General features: G+C 42.3%; 1 protein-coding gene across 1 annotated transcript in view; it reads right to left on the reverse strand.

The window, feature by feature from the left end:
- macrod2 (mono-ADP ribosylhydrolase 2) overlaps positions 1–19,813 on the reverse strand; it is a 379,266-nt gene that overhangs the window by 74,418 nt on the left and 285,035 nt on the right. The window contains exons 7-8 of the mRNA XM_031875650.1: positions 17,449–17,479; positions 6,140–6,213 (exon numbers count right to left, since the gene is read on the reverse strand). Of these exons, the coding sequence (XP_031731510.1) occupies positions 6,140–6,213; positions 17,449–17,479 (105 nt within the window). The remainder of the gene's footprint in view (positions 1–6,139; positions 6,214–17,448; positions 17,480–19,813) is intronic.

A 19,813-nucleotide genomic window follows, 5' to 3' on the forward strand; every position in this document is an offset into this window, starting at 1 on the left:
GCAGATCGACGGTGTGAGTCCCGTGGCTCGACACCGGAGGGCTGGTAGCTTGATGGCGTGATGTCCCGTGGCTCGACACCGGAGAGCTGGCAGCTTGACGGCGAGAGTAGTCCGTTAACACAACAGAGGGCAGAGCGGCGGTGTGTAGTCCGTTAACACCACGGAGGGCAGAGCGGCGGTGAGTAGTCCGTAAACACAAAGGAGGGCACGGGGGATTCCCGGACCGACGGACACCGGAGGCAGGCGCTCGAAGCCGAAGATGCAACGGGGTTGAAGGGGTTGAAGCGGGTGAAAGACGGTACGACCTGACAACCCCAGACTGCAGGACCAGAGTTTATATAGTGCCAGGGAAAGCGTTACTGGGACCCGAGTCTGGTGTGTCAGCCTGCAGGAGGTAATCGGCTGCAGCTGTGTGGCCATGGGAGGTGCCTGGTCTGACAGGGATCCTGACATTCAGTCCATACACTAATCTAAATGTGTATCTACCACCGTCACATGTCATTTTAACCAAGAGAAAGCAATGTTGTTTTTGTTAGCTTTTTTGTATTACTATTTTTAGTCAAGGTTTTGTGACATCATAGGGAAAGGAAAGAAGGAAAAATATGTAAATGCATATAAACAACTAAATTAAACACCAATAAATTAAAGGGAAAAAGCTTCTTTCATCAATAGATTGAATGACAGTCGTATGACCAGTTTGTATATACAGTATTTACTTTAAGTCCCTTGAGGTGAAACAATTAGTTAGTCAATCGACATATACTATGATAATAGATGAATTCCTCGAAGTCAAGTTTAAGCAAACATGTCCAAATTTCACTCTGTCCTGCTTCCCAAATGTGAATTTTCCTGAGGTTTTCTTTTTGTTCTGTGGTCTTAAACTTAATTTCTTTGCGTTTTTGACTGTTGGTTGAACAAAACAAGACATTTGAATATGTCAATTTTAGGTTTTGCCAGAACTTACACCAGATATAAGGCTTTCTATAGATTCTATTAACGGACTACATTCCTCAGCCTGAAAATAAGTCTCAATGCCCATGCAGTCCAATTACTGGTCCCAAATTTTGTAAAAATAATAAAGGTTTGTTTTTCAGAACTGAAGAACAAGCCTCAACTGGAATAGTATTTGTTACAGTTTTCAGCTATTGATTAAAGGGAGGTTTGTATCTGTAGTCCAGAGACTCAATACACTAAAAGGAGCATTTAAAGATTTTGTCTGACTGTGTAAAACCTCAGACTAGAGTAACCAGAAACATGAGTGGGCTGTCCATATTCATCTTTCCAGACTGTTATATCCACTGTGGTGCCCAACTTCCTTGTTGCTATCAAAACCCCATGAGAGATGCTGCTGAATACTTAAAAAATAGTCCCTTCTAATTTGGTAATAATGGAGGAGCACATACTGTACTGCCGAGTAGCATTATTATGCTTCAGCCTTTTAGAAAGACTGATGAAAGAAAGCTTGTATTGAAAACCCACTGTCTGGACGAGGCTAATGGAAGAGAGCTGAAAATGGTGGACTTTGAATCCGTATTCTCTTTGTGTTTGAGGCAAATCATCATCATTATAAGCCCCATGTATAGACGGGGATAAACAAGCACGAGGAGCACATACGCATGTGCTTTACTGTCTGCTTACAATGCCTGTTTGATGAAGCTGGTCACAATACTCAAAAATGTAATTCACATTTTCTAAAGGTGAGCCGCACAATATTGCCCTGATAACGGAAACCATCCATCTTATTCAGCTGAATGACAATGAATGCCTCATGTTATAGCTCCATCTGCCAAAACACAGACAGCCTCCTGAACTGATATCCATTCACATAGAAAAAAAACAATCATACAAAATATACACCATACTGTATTTATTCCTAATAGTCACTTGACATTTGTCACAAATCTCCGTTAAGTCTCCAGCCCCGGCTTGAGGTGGGATTTATTATCAGATGTCCTGAATGACAAATGCCACTATGGTAAACAGATCATTCACAGAACAGGAAAAGGGATGTAAACACCTGTTTTGGGAGAGTCATCGGCACAGTGGAGTGCTTCATACCAAACCCCAAACCAGAGTGATGTTGAAAGGTGAACTCTCGACACATCAATTTTGTCCTGAGCAGCACAGTGCAGCAGAGCTTATTACAGACTCCCAATCTGTCTCAAGTGTTCAGACTGTGTCAGTAATGCTGGGCTGCTGGGACCTCCAAAAGCTTCATTAAAAAGCTTGGCCATCCATAGCACATCCGTGGCAGCCAAATAAAGTGTCAGACCACGTTTTTCATCTGCAGATTAGATCTGTGTAAACCTGAATTAAACCAAATTAGATCTGAAAATGAGAAATAAACCAAAGCCAGATGAGTGGAGGGCCGTGTGTGCTTTGACCTGGAGGAAACTTCTTCTGCAATCTTGAAGAAATTAGAGCCTTCTGGTCTGCTGTTTACACATACCCGCATATTCTATTTCATGTATCTGTGCAGGGAGGATACAGGGAGGCAGAGGCCGGACTCCGTTATTCTTTCATCTATTGTGATGTGAAGGATCTGCACTCAGGTCTCTTTAGATTAAAGGAACTGTCCTCCTTGACCACATCGAGGCTGTTTATTCTTCCACAATAGAAGTCTATGCTTTTAAGAGTGAATTCCACACTGGCATTGGGGCCCTTTGTGTGCTGGTGAGTGCATCGGTGCTACAGAGTGCTGGCCTGAGAGAGAAAGTCATTGCTAATCAATCTTGCAGTGTCCTCTTTTTCTCCCTCTCTCTCTGTCTTGCGCACACACACATACACACACACACACACACTGTATGCACACAAAGTCCTCTGCCCTTTGATGTAACAGTGCCCTGAGACCTCAGACCCACGCACTTGTGTGCACATTTCAATCAGTGGACAATTACACTCCAATTGCTTAGCGTGTGACTGCAACCTGACAAACTCACATATACAGTATCTCAACTGGATAACCACCAATGGAAGAAGTACTCGTATTTTTTACCTAAAAGGAGCAGTGTGTAGGTGTTTCTACAGTAGCTGAGAACGGACAAACCATGTGTCTTGATAAGGCCTTTCAGGTTATTTTTTACATTACCTGAAGTCCACCGGAGCTCTCCGACACTTAAAGAGAGAGGGATGAGCGAACAGGTATTCAGATGGTTGCAATCTGCAACATCCTCGCTAGCTCAGAGGTGGAGAGGGTCCTGATGGGCCTATGCCATCAGTGTAGGAACGAGTGTGAATGGGTGACATGTGCACACTTTCAGTGCTGGACATGCACAAACAATGCGATCAAGTAAGAGTGGTTTACGGTGGGGGGCTGTGGCCTGCACTCTGCCACTCCAGTGTGTTAGATCCTCCGCCAGCCCATTGTACTGAAATTCAGTCACAATAGCACAGTATCTTCCCCAAAGCAGAGCCCTTATCATGGCCCTGAAATGACTCGTCTCAGTGGACGCCCACAACACACGCTCCTCTGGGTCGAGTGCACATAGAGCGGTGCAATCTACTCCTATTGTTCCATGCATGATAAACTGGGCTTCAAACCTCTCATTCTCGCTCTATCTTTGGAAAACTAGTTGCAATGTGTGATATGAGTTACTGTAGCAATGCAGAACTTTTGCAAGCATGTTGATGGTATAGCGTGCAATATCTCATCTTTTTCTCAGCATTTGAAGAGAGAAAATTAATAAAACAACAATGTGTACAACATTGCCCACACAACATTGTGCAGAACAATCAAAGCTTTTATTCCCAATCTATTTACTGACTGTAAGGTCTGTATAACACATGCAGTCGGCTTACAACTTCCTTATGAGTTGACACAAAGCCTGAAACAGAATCATGTCGGTTATCAATCAGGTTGACACTGGGTGTGTCTATTGAGTAAATGCTGCAGCGATAAATTGCTTTTATAAACATCTCAGACAAAGCAGGCAGCATTCATCTTAACATCTAGTGTGTAATGTACTGCTAAAGCAGCTAACAGGAAAGGCATCCTTCCTTAAGGCGCGATTAGATATTTATTTGAATTCTACTTAAATTCTCTTATTTTTGTCTGGTAAAAACTAACTGGCAATTACTTAAAAAAAAGGATGTTTTTTTTTTAACATCACAACTCCCTTTTAGAAAGCTGTTTCGGGATGCACCAAGAGTAACTAACCACCAAGCAATGGTGAATGAATTGAAAATTGAAGGGGAAGACCTCCTGCTTCAGTGCATGTTGTTCAGTGGTTTGATTGGAAGACTTTCCAATGTAATACTGCTGTGCTTCTGGGTAAAAATGTATCACTTAATCCTCTCTGATCTCGTTGAAAGCTTACTCACTCCTGGTGTAGTTACAGTTGAAGAAGTCCACTGCTTGTGCTTGCGGAAATTTGCCAAACAGTGTTCAGGGAAGCCTCCGTAGACCTCTTCCCCTCTCCATGAATTGCAATATCTCCCACTTGATCTACCGACACCAAAGATAGCCAATGCATCAGAAAATTGTCTGTTATGTGCGGCAGAGCAGTCTCCATACGGCAAGTAGCAATCCTTGGATGTGGAACAACACAACCACAAAAGTCAGCTTTGCACATTAGCTCGTTATTTGCAGTCAGCATTAAGCTATAGAAAACCTTCTTTACGCCAGAGCGTTGATGGATTCCCCAAGTACATGTTACAGCAATCATCAGGAAGTGAACAAGTGTCGCAAACATAGCACATCAACTGCAAAGCAATCCAGCTGCTCGGAACCATTTGGCTGCCTGTTCCCAACATCTGAAACTCCAGCTGAGGGATGTTGTAGCACATGAAGCTGTGAGCTTTATAGAACACCTCACTCCACAGTGACAGGTATAAACAGTGCCACAGTTAACAGAGATGACCCTCGAAGGTTACCATTACTCACTGTCTCACAAACTGATGCATGTCCTGTACAAACAGCCTCCTGACAACTGGACAAAAATCATCACAGACAATGAAAATATATGAGGCTGATAAACCCTTTTAATACATGTCACATATAATAATGCTGCAGAAAAAGCATTGTGTACGTAACTTACTCAGAATTGCTTGTGTTTAAATTAGTCCTTGCTTTAATTTGGTCGTTTCACGTGGAGTTTGACCTGGTTAATTATTGCTGATACATTACAAGACAGTCACAAGTGCAAAATATGACATCACTTGATTTACAGATCAAAGCCACATATTAAATGAACTTTAGAAACTAGCACACACAGTGTTTGTTTTTCTCACTGTGTGGATAGTTAGACAGCAGTGTTGGCTTCTCTTTGGTCGAGATCCTTGGAGCAGCCCGCAGCTCAATCATCAGCAAAAGCTGCTTTAGAATAAAGATGTCCACATCCATTTCAGCATCTTTGTGATGGTCATTTCAAATGAAGACCAGTTTCCTACTCACCTAAACACTCACAAATTGAAGATAATCATCTCTTTTTCAGATGATACCATTCCTCTTGCTTTTCGCTTTAGAATGACCAAATGAATTGTAGTGGTACATTCCAATTGATACGATCATGTCACTTTACCTTTATATACTTTTACTTACCATTTAACAACCTGTTTAAGTCTCTCTATGTATAATTTATACGATATATACTTTCTGTCTTAGATACCCTTTTCTACTTGTATGTTTCTCTTTTTCTACTTATTTATAGGAGCATTGCTGGAGGGAGCCTGAGCTCTTCTCAGTAATTGTTGTGCATATGACATACAAGAACGGAAGATTGAAACTTGAATTTGTATTTCCAGACTCAAGCTATCAGTCCTTGAAAGGCATCATTATAATTCATCTAATACAAAACCAATTTCAGATTATTTCATCTGATGTGTTTATGTTTTTCTGGGTTTAATCGCTTTCCCCAGCATAGACTAATTAAACATTTAACAGACCATTTACGCCCTGATTAGTCTCAGACTGGCTTTTAATTTGATATGCATTCAGACCACAAACTAAATGGCTGATCAAGCAAGGCAGGTGGATGAGATGTCTGTCTGATACGGAGATGCATGATAATTAGTGTTCTGTGTTTCAGCTGTGGTCCAATCAACTCCTCAAGCAGCAGAATCATAAAATAGACCGTGCCTGCACTGAAGTATGGATCGACAGCTATTTGTGTTGAACATGCATTACCCTGCCATGTCCTACCTTATCCGGGTTCTCTTCAATCCAGCTCTTTACTGTGTTCAGAGCAATGTCAGCTGCAGGCTCATTCGGAAAGCCTAGAAGAGAGGAACAAAAAAAAAAAAAAACAGTGTCAATACAAGTTGTATCCAACATGCATATGTGAGAGGGAGACAAAAACAGACAGGCGAACAGACAGAAAAAACGATATCTCCACAGGTAACAGCGTTTCTCTTAAATCAATGGAAAACCGCACAAGCTGCTCGTCTCTGGTAGAGGAGACCAGCTGTCTGATAAACTGCTGTAGATGTGTGTTGCCAGATGCAGAGTGTTGGGAAAACACATACAGACATATTCAGGGGGCACAAAGTGTGGATACAAGCTGCATATTTATACATCACACCCTCAGGTAGAACTGATTAATGTTTTGTCTTTAGGGGTGAACATTACACATGGAAGTGTGATCACTCACACTACCCTATTTCAACCAGAACGAACATGCAGGAAGTTAGTGCGGCTAAGAAGCAACGTGGCTAACTAGTGTATTAATCACAACCGTTGTGCCTGCTCAGGAGTCCTTACACAGTGTGAACACAGTGTATCGATCCAAACACACAGATTGCAGTTTGATCAATTTTTAATAAGGCCAGCTGAGGGAGGACTCCGCTGGATGCTGATCTCAAGATCATTTGCTGCCACTGCAGAGAACTTCCCAAGACCCAACACTTAGAGTGAGCTATTGACTGTAAAAGCCCTTGAGCCAGCCTTGCTCCAGCTGGAGAGTATATAAGCCATTACTAAAAGCGCTGACAATCTTCTACTCTGTCACAGAGAAGTGTTTCAGTTGTCTTCATTTCAAAGTAATTGTAGTTGAGTTTGGGCTTCTGTGCCCTTCACAAAACTTGACAGAAGCATTTTATTCTAAAGCCTCGGTGCAAATCTGCAGAGCTAGTATGAAGTTGCCGTGCAGGTACACCTTAACATTGTAAAGTTAGGCTCAGAAGCCGACAAACAAACATGGCCCATTTTGTCAGTCCCGAGTGACCCATGCTCACGTTTTAAAACTTACAGCTCTCTCATATTATAACCTCTGACCTCCATAAGGGACCACAGGTTGCGGCGGCCACCTTCTTCCTATAACGACAGAGGTCTAGACCTCAATTTCATCCCACATCAACTGATACAAGGGCCACACCACAGTTGCAGCTGCATGGGTCGTGTTCTCAAATATTTTTCTTTTCCCGGGGTCATTGCCACCACTAAACATACTTTGACCTATGAAACAGGCTTACAAGTACTGCAACGACCCCTACCCTTTAAGGTGGATGTAAAGAGAAATGGAAAGCCACGAAGCCTAACATTTCCTGAATTCTTTCATCTCTCACCTGCTGTCAAAGCCTCTCAATAACTATTCAGTAAATGCTTTAAATCAACTGCCTTGACAACTCTCGCCTATCTGACTGCCGTTGACTTCTCTCGCTTTCTGTTTTTCTTCTCCTACCCCTTCCCAGCCTGACAGGAGTGGTTGATTTACTCTGAGGAGAGGAGAAGGGCTGAAGTGCTGCCGAGCCTGGCTGAGCCCCTGTTCAAGGCCTGGGTGGAGCGAGATGTGAGCTGCATACCAGCCAGCAGTGACAGCCAGTCTGCTCCTATGGCTCTGTTAGGCAGTGTCTGCAGACAGTGCATGGCCCGTTCACGGCTCCTGCCCTTCAAAAGCTGCCCCCAGAGCTCTGTGCTCAGAACCTAATCCAGCATGCCAAATCAGTTTGCAGGTCACCTGACTCCTCTTGTCTCCCAAACACACTTAACCTTTTCGGTGATATCACTTTGTCTGGTGATGTTTCCTTTTTAAAATCCGTTTCCACACGTATGCAGGTGTACCAACACTCCAACTCACACGTCAAGTAACGTAGGCCAACAGATGTGTGGAAAAACAAAAAACTGAGAAAGAAAAGATCCACAGAGATAGGACCAGCTGTTTAGGAAGAGCACACGCAGCAGGAGAGGTGTCAGAGAAGTAAGCACAAAAACAAACTAAATAAATTAGCAAATTATAATAAAAAGTCAGGACCCGTCTTTGTGCTCTTACAATGCTACCTTACAAAAAATAACAGGACATAGTCATAATATTAGGTCATTTTGGTCACCAGTAGTGTGTGGACGGCATCGAGTCTATTTAATCTATTCAGTGTGGAGTTTCTACAAATGCTTTATTGATTTGAGAGCTATACCTATTAATCATAGCAGGGCTGAACGGAGAGAGAGAGAGAGAGAGAGAGCGAGAGAGAGAGAGAGGTGAAAAGGAGTGAACTGTAAAACCAGTGAAGAAGATAACAGGAAAGTAGAATGACAGATGTAAACAAACATTGGAAAAGAGACGATATAAAGAGAGGTAGATGGAAAGCTGCTAAAAGGGGTTCAGTGCAGCTCGGGGCAGGCTGCCAGAAGAACTCTGCTCGAGAGGAACATCAACGGCCCAAGGTCAACAGCAGTGGTTCGAGTGCATCGGCTGCTCTCTCTCTCTCTCTCATCATTTGTCTCCTTCACAGCATTCACTACCTCTACCTCTCCTCTCTTTGTCCCTGTCAGCTTGGCAAAGTATGTTTATATGCTTAAAAACAGCAACAATAAAATACCTTGAATCATCACTTCCATCAACTCTCTTGGCCACATGAGCCACGGCCCTGTTAGTGCAAAATCCACTTACAGGAGTTCAAAACACTGATGTTCAGAAAAGGATTGAGTGGGCTGACACTTTTATATGGTCAAGTACACACAAAATAAAATGTCCAGTGTTTTACTTCTACATCTTCTCCCCTCAACACCTCATTCTCTGTTGCTCCATTTGCTGTGTGGAGGGTTCGGTGAAAGCTAATCTGTCAGGAGGTGGAGAGCTGGCGTCAGGCGCAGTGATGGTGGGCCCTCCAGGGTCCCTGCTCTGCTTGGCTCGGCTCTCTCCTATACTGGGAATATGGCCGGCTCAGGGAGATTTGTCTTAGTGAGGCGCACTGATGGGATATGTGCAGCGCAGCGCCGCTGATGAGGACTCAGGTGGTGCAGTGTTATTTCTGCTGAAGGCTCCTCTACTTTATCACCAGGCAGAGCGCAGCATCCAGACAGAGAGGGGGAAAGGGACTGTGGCACGTGCCATGTGAAGACAAAGGGTTCCGGTTTGCATAACATTTGCATATATACATCTAGCGATGTTGACAGTAGTTATGGGTTCAGTGACCTCAACAAATTTGCCTTGGTGACCAGGGAGAGTTAAATTAGTGAAACCTGAGAAGACTGTAGGTCTTTTCAGTTTGTGTTCTTCCAATCTTTTCATCCCTTTGATTCATTTCATGCCACAAAATAAAAAGCATTAAAATCATATGAGAAAGACGACTTTGTTTCATCTGCTTTTAAACGAAAGGTACATTTTCATTCATGTCTCCGTGTCAGCCTGGTGAGTTAAGCCAAAGGGAAGATTCATCTTGAAACAGAATTCAAATATTTGATTTCTATGATCTTGGGCATGTAGGACCTTTGTTAATATGAAGAGAAAAGAAACCCGACTCTAATCTCTGATGCAACCAAGAGACAGTGTCACTGGCGCCTCTCTTAGGCATATGTAAAACACCTTCATGAACACTTTCGCTGGACTGTGGCTGACTTTCAAGGAATATGGTTTTATGAATAGAAACCTGAGGAAAGTAAATTAAGAATACATGTGGCTGCCTAATTCATCATGAAACAGTTCCCATTTTACATCACAGACAACTCTGTCTGGACTCTGTGGAAGTTGGCGAGCAAAGTTCATGTTTAGAAATATCCACTGAACTGGAATGTAGGAAACAAAATAAATATGCACTCTGTCCATTGCGCTCTCTTTTGCCAGCATGACAACTATTTCATATCCTTAGAGTTAACTTCCACAGCAAACCTGTGTAGCTAAGGTGTTTTGTTCTGGTGCGAGAGAGAGTGAGAAGTAGCTGCATCCCCTGATAAAGCGAGAAGAGGTAAGTCAACAATATGAATACAAGTCTGTGCTATGATACATTTCCATTCGGTGTTTGCAAATATATGGGTAGGCTGTAGGCACATAGTGCAGACCACACCAGTTTTGTTTTTCCTGAGAAAGCTTGTATTGTGAAGAGGATACCACAACCTGCTGTTATTTTGGATCCTTATTATCTATAGTGTTGTTGTGTTTTCTTTTTTCTTCCTTTGAGCACTATTTTGCAAGAGTATGTGGCCTGGGTTTGATAGACATATGCTGACAGAATTGTCGAAAAATATAAAGCACAGCTTTTACTCCCCTTGAGGAAAGAATTGTATCATTGGTCCCACTTTGCTTCCCTCAGTTGCGGTTGGTCAAGTTCACATCTCAACACTCGTCATTCATTTTGATGAGCTGTCTAGCTTGAAGCAGCATATAGCCCGAGGCGGAGGTATCTGGCACTCGTAAATTCACCACAGGTGTTGAAAACATAAAGTCAGGAAATCTGCTATGGAAAATAAAAAAATGGCAACAACAGAAACATAAAATGCCAATGTTTTTCTGTTTTTGACAGGTGTTTAAGAAAGATTTAGCATCTAATTTCTTTTTACAAGTATTGCCTGGAAACATCTTTAAAATATGTTTATAAAGAAATCTTCCTTTCAATAAAACATTGATAGGTGCAGAGAGAGTCTGCTTGCTCTAAAGACCCTTATTATAACAGACAAGCATGATGGAATAATTTAAGAACAATATAACACAAAGTAGATTAGATGATTGCGGTTTTGGCAGCAGGAGGAAATCATTAGGTGCAGCACAGTTGAGGGCTGCTCTAGTTGAGGGCAGCAGCCCTGTGTGTTCATCTCAAAAGGGAGGGGGAAAGAGGGTTGTCACCCCATCAGGGCCCAGAGGAGAGGTGAGGTGACCCGGGGTGGAGGACAGAGTAGTGCCCCAGGACTCTAGGCGCCAAAGCGTGGGTGTCAAATGGCCCGGAGCTCCCCTCTACACCAACACTGGGACACGGCAGGGCTGTGACCATGACCGACTTTGCAGCCCACAGAAGGAGACAGAGACAAAGAGCGATGGGAGGGTGCTGCGTAAGGAAGACAGGCAGAACAAGAGGTAGGAAGAAAGAGAGCAGCCTCCGTGGCACAACAGACGATGACCTTCCTTGGAAACATTCCATTTAGGTGATGCCATGCTTTGTCCTACATGCTATAATTAGCACCTGACATTTCACTTTTTCAAAAAAACATCCTGAAGAGTGTTTCATATGCAAAAAGTTTAATGCTCAACCAAGTTTCTCAGAGGCCTAAATCTATTGTCCTGTGGGCTGGAAGTATTTTTACATTTGGCTTATCATCCATGAAAATGGTAGAGGAAGGCTATTGTTGAGTACAATGCACAGTGTGTGACTCAGTTAAATGGGCTACGAAGCTCCTGCTCCCTCCGAGCACACACTCTGCTACCCACTGATACAGCACATTGCTCCTATGTACCTTGAAATTCCCAACCCAGCTGGGCTAAGCTCCCTGTAGTAAACCCTAGGTCTTAAGAGAAGGGGGGGGGGGACTTGTCCAGGCCATCTCTGGCAAGCTAGCAGCGAGCCATCACTGTCGAGAGATAAGGTGCCATGAATGTCTCCAGCCTTCCTAATCCTTGACAGGGAGCCGGAGTATGATGCAGGCTGGAGGAAAAATTTTTTTAGCTGCTTGACACCTTTGATCTGGACAGTACAGTAGAATGGCAGCGTGGACATACCAGTAGAGCTTGGGTGGATTACATCCGCATATCTCCCACAGCCACCAGTCAGTGCAAAAACTCCTCCGTCAACAATCCTCAGATCTGTCACAGAGACAGATGAGCCAAAGGTGGAGGGTGAGCAGTGAGATATTTGTCCTCAACAGTGGCATTGCCGTGTTGTGGGCCCCTGATTGTTTTGATAGGGATATAAATGCATGTGCGCTACGGCATCTGTCAGGTAAGTACTAGACTTAATGTTCATGTCCTTGCTTTTGCCTTGTGCCAGTGAGCTATCTGCTCGGTGCTTAGATGGATCTCAGCAGACCCCTCCCAAACTGTACAGCTCATTATAAGGCTTTTAGAAAGTGCCCTTTCAGCCCCAGCGTGGATTGGATCTCCACAAGGCTAAATTGTCCACATTGCATCTTGAAATGGGATTTTTATGTACGTTGCTTTGCTTGAAGAAGTATTTCAGCCTGTGTGAGAGCATGTGTGTGTGTGAGAATGACGTGTGAGGGAGAAAAAGAACACCACAAGGGACGAGAGAATGTACGGGAGGTACAACGAGAGAGGAAGGGATACAAAAAGAGAACATGACCTCTCTAAGTCTCGGTAGTTGGACGCTTGGCACTGATCTTGTGAGACATTGAGAGGTGTCTCCTCTTCGGAAGGAATAATCCATTTAAACTGGGGTCGCATGGCTGTGATTGATGTGCAAGCAGGAGCAGCACTTAATAACCTCTACAATGCTGGGTGACCCTGTGGCCCACTGTGGGCACCAGTTTGTTTATGGGTGGTACCTCCGACACACTATCCCTGCAGAAATTCTGTTGTGGCTAATGGGCCGGACTGAGGGATTGGACTGTCAGCGCAGTGTGAGCCCTCATTTTTCTTTCCAGGCGTCTAAGGTACCCCCTGCTCACCCCTGCTACACCCAACCTCCCTGTTCTGCCATCATCTGTCAATGGTGACTGAGTCTCCTGGAATATGGAGGCGTGAGAGAGAGTGTCAATTAGCATTAGCTTTTCTGACAAATCTATTTTTCTCACCACAAGGGCTTTGGATAACTCGTTCCTGATTCCTCTCCGTCACAATGTTGGAGGCACAATATTTGTTTTTCTACAACAATTCAAGTGTGAAAATGGGTCAAGTACATGTTCGTAAGTATAGTGGGTGCATGGCCATGTGCACATATTAAACTATGGCTACTTGTATGTGTATTCTTCAGGGACAGAGAGAAAGAGAGAGATCGGGATGACGTGCCTCTTACACTAAAAAGCTTTTGTTTACATTGCTGAAATGGAAGTTGACCTTAAAGGTTATCTGAAATGTGCAGAAAACGTCAAAACGCCTGACAAGAGAGCAGGGCCCCTTTCAGAACATGGCAGTACTCAAGGGGCACAGGGAGGAGCCATATGAATAACACCACAGCATGGTACTATACTGTAGTTCCTTTGAAAGTCCCTCCTCTATTTGACCTCTGCTGTGTGAAGATCTTCAGTCTTAATCGGCAGTATTGTTCTGTGCAGATGCAGTTATGGGAAGCGCTAAGCGCTAAGCCATTTATTGAACAGGCTGTTTAATCCCCCTCTGCTGCATGCTTGGCTCTGCACAGCCTACCCCTTTGATGCGAGGGGCGTCTGGTGGAGTGCTATGACGGGCTCCTACTGGCAATGCAGCACAGGGCACCGGAGTGAACCGCAATAAGCAGTGCCCTCGTCAACAATGTGGAGTACAGTGTCCCTCTCCCCCCTGCATGCATTTGGCCTGCCTTTGTGTTGCTACAATAGCGCGGTTTCACTCAAAAATGCCACATATCCATTTTGTAAATAGACCTGTATGTATCCATCACCCGACATTCTTCATTTTATTTCTTTAATATGATCTGTAAAAGTGGTATCACTGTCAACAAATTTAAATTTACTTTAACATTTACTTTCAAAGCAAAACTTTTTTCTTCTGTCCATCATTTGAGTTCATTTACTGAGGATTTGCGACAGTTTCTAAGACACTAGAGTTAGAAACTGACAAGTCAGGCAAAAAAAAGTCAATCACTAATAAATCAGACACATATGAGTAAGACACTAATGAGTCAATCACAAATGAGTCACACACTAACGAGTCAATCACAAATGAGTAAGACACTAACGAGTCAATCACAAATGAGTCAGACACTAACGAGTCAATCACAAATGAGTAAGACACTAACGAGTCAATCACAAATGAGTCAGACACTAACGAGTCAATCACAAATGAGTCAGACACTAACAAGTTAGACATTAACGAGTCAGACACTAACGAGTCAGACACTAACAAGTCAGAAACTAACAAGTCAGACACTAACGAATCAGACACTAACGAGTCAGACACTAACGAGTCAGAAACTAACAAGTCAGACACTAACGAATCAGACACTAACGAGTCAGACACTAACGAGTCAGACAGTAACAAGTCAGACACTAAGGAGTAAAACATGTGCTGTAGGAATGTATTTTGCAAGATAAGAAAATATGAGAAGAAATGACTTATCATCACTGACTAAAAGTTGCCGTGAAATAAGGAAGGAAGGAAGGGAGAATGAGAGAAAGGGAGTGAGAAAGAATTTAAAACTTCTGCTTTTCTTATCATTAACACTTCAGTAATAGCCATTTTAAGATGTGCGCATTGATAGGTGGCAGAAAACGGACAATATTGCAGAGAGAGATGGTGAGAGGAAATGATTGGGAGTTGCATATACGCAGTAACTGTGCGGATTGCAAAAGTGATGGGTGGAAAATGTTCAGTATCCCAAGAGGGAACAGTTCTTCTATGCAGCCCAGAGTATAATTATAAACATCTAGTGATTTATAAGCCTGAGGGCTCTCTTTAGTACATACACTGGGCTGAGCTAACAAGTGTATGCCATGCTGTATATCACGATGCGTGGCCACTTGGACTATCTCAAACCCATTCACATGCATCGAAGTTTAAATGTGCCGACTGGGTATTTACTGTACGTATTGACCTGCAGCTGTATGGTGGTTCAATCTCTGCTGAATAGAACTGAAGTGCACCATAATTAGCTATTTATTTTTTTCCGCTTCCTAGATGTTAATAATGTGGTAGATGCTCTTTGCCCAGAAACTGGGGAGAAAATAAAATAAAAATAGTTTAAGGGAAGTTACTGTATCACTGTGTGTTTATTGTTGGTTTAATAAGCATTTTGTTGAGATCTGTAATCAGTGATTTGTTAATCAGTAAGTGTATGTTGTGTGTTGAGAAAGGAGTAGGAGTGATGAATGGAGAGTGCATAACTTTGTTCCGACATTTCAGAGAAAAACAGATGTAAGGTAGTCAGTAATTCACATGTGTGCAAAGAGGCTTTTAAAATAGAGTGAGGTACTTTTTTACAAATGAGTAGATCCTAACATAACTGAAGTTTAGAGGCTTCCATGATCCTAACGCATGCTCTAGGATGCTGTTATTAGTATTTGCCTCTTTTTAGGTTGAAATCCTTGTTTAACTTCCTGCTTGTGGAAAGAGGAGTGCATGATTGCATTTCCAAAATGTGTTTCTTCAAACAATATATTACGTTTGGAAGTCAAACTCAAAACGAGGCGCATCCTTCAGCACTATGCAGTCATCTGTGGCTGAAATGAACAGCAAGCCAGATGGCAGGTGTTCAACTGTCAAGGATTTTTCACACATATCTATATATTTTTGTATTTTTTATTTTTTTAATAGATTGCAGTTGTGATTTCACGTTGGGATGTGATTGGCTATTTGCATCATAGAAATTAGACGTGGTACGACGATGCGACTCACAGAGGCAAAGCTGTGCCATGCGTGATATTTGTGAAAAATCAAACAAAAATCTGTTATGACTGATGCTTCGCTTGCATCTCGCAACTCAGCTGCGTGTACAGTTGAACAGCCCAGCATCAGGTCTTCATTAGCGGCCGTCAACTGTGCTTATTTACACCATCAGTGCTAGAAAGTACACAACTAAATTGAAAACAGTAAAGTAACACCAAAGTATTATGTTTTTTTTTAAAGGATGGCAACTTTGTTGTGAACAAAACCCCAACACAATCACACAAGTGTGAGATATCACAATAATATTATGTCTGATGTAAACCTTATGTGGAGTAAGCACAGCGCAGAAAATATAGCGCAGAAACATACGCAGGGTGGGAAAAAAAAGCAACACATAACATGATATGAATTGTCAAGCATCTGAGCAGAATTAGGGCCACAGAGCAGCGTCAGTCCGTCTTGTTTTTTCAGTGTTTGAGACGTAGATTACATTATTCTCTCTGAAGCTCTATCCAGCTCTTTCAGTGACGGATAAGTAAACCCATAAAGGATTTAGCTTTGGTGACTGGAGAGTTCACTTTGGTGTTTAACAACACATCGGGCCCAGTTGCATTATCATCCTTGTATATGAACTGTACATTGCAAAATGTTGTGGGAACAGTGGTTGCACCATAGGGGGCACCTGGTCTTGTAAAACAGTCTTACTTACCGTGGCTGTAATATGCTCATTGAGAGTGATCAGAGCGCCTAAAGACTCTCACGAGATGACTGGCCAAACAATTACAGATCACTGGTGAGGTTTAACAGTTACAAGCTCACATTGGCCTTTTTTTAAAACAATGGCAAAAGAACCGTGGTTCACGAAATATTCATCTTGGTCATTTGAGAGTATATTCAAAGCAAATATGTCTTGTACAAATAGCAGAGTTGAGACTGCTTTTATAGAAGCGTATTGCTGCTGACTTGTTATTGACAGCGAATGAAAATTAGCATGTTTATTAATCCTTACATATTTGGCACCCGCTGTGATTATTAGAGCTTGTGTGCAAATTCAATGAATGGCGTCTACTGTAGTCAGAAGAGTGAAAAAATAATGATGTCTTCCCAGCAAAGGCAGTTTACTATATTATATAAACTCCAGTTGTTTCTCTGCATCCAGCATCATTTGCCGTCACAACTTCAAAGCCTGTTTATATCGCCAAGTTTGGCATGTTTTCAATGTGACTTTGTTTAAGTCTAATTAGCACAATAGCTCTTTGCCAGCGATGCCTTGCTGCGTATCTGGCCTGGTCCCATGAGGGAGCACAAGCATTGTTCGGGGTCTACATTTTCTTCACCTCATACTAGCTTGTGTCTTTGTGCAACACGGAGTAAGGTAAACTTGTTGGTAAGTTACAACAAACTGTGTTCTTCTTCAAAGACAAAGCCTGTACCCCCCTCTGCTTGATGTAGAATGTTGAGTATAATTATTTGTCCCCTTGGGGAAATTCATTTTTTCACTTTTCTTGATTTACACACACACATGCAACAAATGTGGAGATATGTCAGAATGATGGGCCACAGCGCAGCACTTCAAGCAGTTAGGGGTTGGTTCAGTGCATTGCTCACATGCCCAGGAGGTGAACAAGCAACTCTCCAGCTGCCAGTCCACACTCAGTGTTTGGTCTGTTCAGGGACTTCAACTGGCTACCCTCAGGTTCCTAAGCCAAGTCCCTACGACTAAGCTCGTGTGTGCAGACTGTTATGATAACATATGTATGGAAAACAAAAAGTGAAAAAGTGAAGTAAACAAAATAAGAAGGATTAAGCTTACCATAGATGCCTGTGGATATACATGGGAAGGCCTGTGCGGAAAAAGACAGAGAGAAAAAGTTAAAAACATATTCACATAGATGGAAAAAAATGACAAAACAGCAGAAACTTTTATCCATCTCATTGAGCACTCGCACTACATCTACATTAAACTGTAGCCATTGAAGCACACCTACTGTTTACCATTGTATTGTTTGTTGTTTACCTCTACTGCTTCACTTGCTCATTCCCAACAGGAGCAATTTACAGTCCCATCGGCACAAATCCCTGCAATGCTAACGCAGAACTGTATTGTAAACCAGCTTCAAACACACACACACACACACACACACACACACACACACACACACAGAATGTACTTTTCTCTTAACTTCCATCAACAGGCACATTAAATTCATCCTGGACACGAACACATTCACAGATACACACATTAGACTGATTATCACGATCACACCGCAGCACTAAAGAGGCTGTTGGACTGTTGGAAATCTTATCGTGCTCGGTTGCACCAATGATCATGATGGCCCATTAGTACTTATTGCCCATACTTGATGTCCATAACAGTGATATTTGCATATGTTGCTTGAGGGAACGGTGGATCAGACTCATGTGAATTCAAAAGGTAGGCGTAGAGTTTGCTGCCTAATAATCTCCAGCACTTCAATATCACAATGAGGACGATTGATCCTGTCTGTCGCCTGCAGCCCAAACGCACACACAGGCCTTCTCTTCCACCGATGCCTCAGCCAATGACTGAGGCTGCTTCTCACACAAAATGTAGTTTCAGCCTTTTGATGTATGTCTTTAATTTAAATGACGTTAGATAGACAGCTTTCATTCTGTGTAAAGTCAATGCAAACTCAGCTGGGTCTCAATGACAACAAGGACATCACAGCCGGAGGCTTTTCAGCTAATTTCATTCAAATGATGAGAAAACTAAAGACAAAATCGCAAAGCCGTTGTTGCCCCATTTGGATCAATAGCAGAAATCAATGATATCCCACCAAGCACCAACAGCAGCTAAGGACATATTCACAAAACAATACAGACACGCAGAGAATCAGGATGTGTTATGAATATTTTCATAAGCTTAAGAGCAAAAACCTACAAGTATTTATGGCTGTCTTTTCCAAAAAGATTATAAAAAGTAACCACCTTGTAATAGTTCTTGCTTTGTAGCACTTTGCAGCAGACATATTATTCAAGCATGGCTTCATAGCTGAAAATAGTTTCATTATTCTTCACTTCTGTGGGCAAATATATTATGATGCATAGGCCTCGCTGGAAGCTTCCCTATTTCACATTCATCTTTTTAAGTATATTAATAAACAGTAAAGAGAAAGGATTTTTTTCCAAAGGTCCTATTTGTCCTCAAAAGACGCTGAATACGTGCTTTAGTTCCTGCATTCATCAAAAGGCGTGTCCACAACATTAATATAATAAGATGACAAACGGGGGGAAAAAAGGTGGGAAATTTCTGCTAGCAGCTCCCAACTGGATGAATAGAACACAACAAAACACTACAGAGATTCATCAAAGAATAACACACATATGTCAAATTCTCTCCATGCCAAAACTCAGCCCAACAGTTTGCTTTGCCACACTGACCCTGTCAAGTTGTATTTAGGAACATGCTGTTGCTAGTAGAAGTGCCAAGATCACTTAATTTAAGAAGTGAAACACAATTAATAGATGTGAAAGATAACAAATACACGTCTGCTCGTAAGATGATTGTACAAACAAGTCAGAGCTCTATTCTGGGGAGTCTTTTCAAATGAAAGAAGAAATGAATGCACTTGACATATTTTGAAAGTAAATAATTGATTAAAAAACTGATAAAATATGTAGACCCTTTTCTCTAAAGCAGCACAACCTTTGACACACTCTTTGAAAAGCAATGGTCTGTTTGTCCTCGCTTCATGCGGAGAGGAATGAGTCTCTGTTTGTGCTCTTATTTACCAGTTTTCAGGTTCCGCCTGTCAAGGTGAATCTTTCTTCTGTCGGATGATTTAAATCTTTTACCGAAGCTTTGACCTTTCCAGATGACTGTCTGGGTCTGACACAAACCACAGATGATGAAGCAAGGAGAAGCATGGACATGTTTAGTCCAGTGCCAAGTGCTGTCCATGGCACATATTGAGACTTGAGGACACAAAATGGTGAAATAAACCGATGGTATCAGAAAGAAATCATAACCGAGTGCGAATCGGATGTTTGATTTTAAGAAATTTGTATTTGAAAATCTTAAATGATGTCGAAATTAATAACTGTACAATCAAATCAGTGCTTCGTAGACTCATTGGCAGTGAAAATCTCAATAGCCAAATTATGCCAATTCTACATTTGGCAACAGTCAATACAAACAG

The sequence above is a fragment of the Anarrhichthys ocellatus genome, unplaced genomic scaffold (assembly GCF_004355925.1).
Source record: "Anarrhichthys ocellatus isolate YVR2014 unplaced genomic scaffold, GSC_Weel_1.0 scaffold3, whole genome shotgun sequence".
Classification (NCBI taxonomy): Eukaryota; Metazoa; Chordata; class Actinopteri; order Perciformes; family Anarhichadidae; genus Anarrhichthys; species Anarrhichthys ocellatus.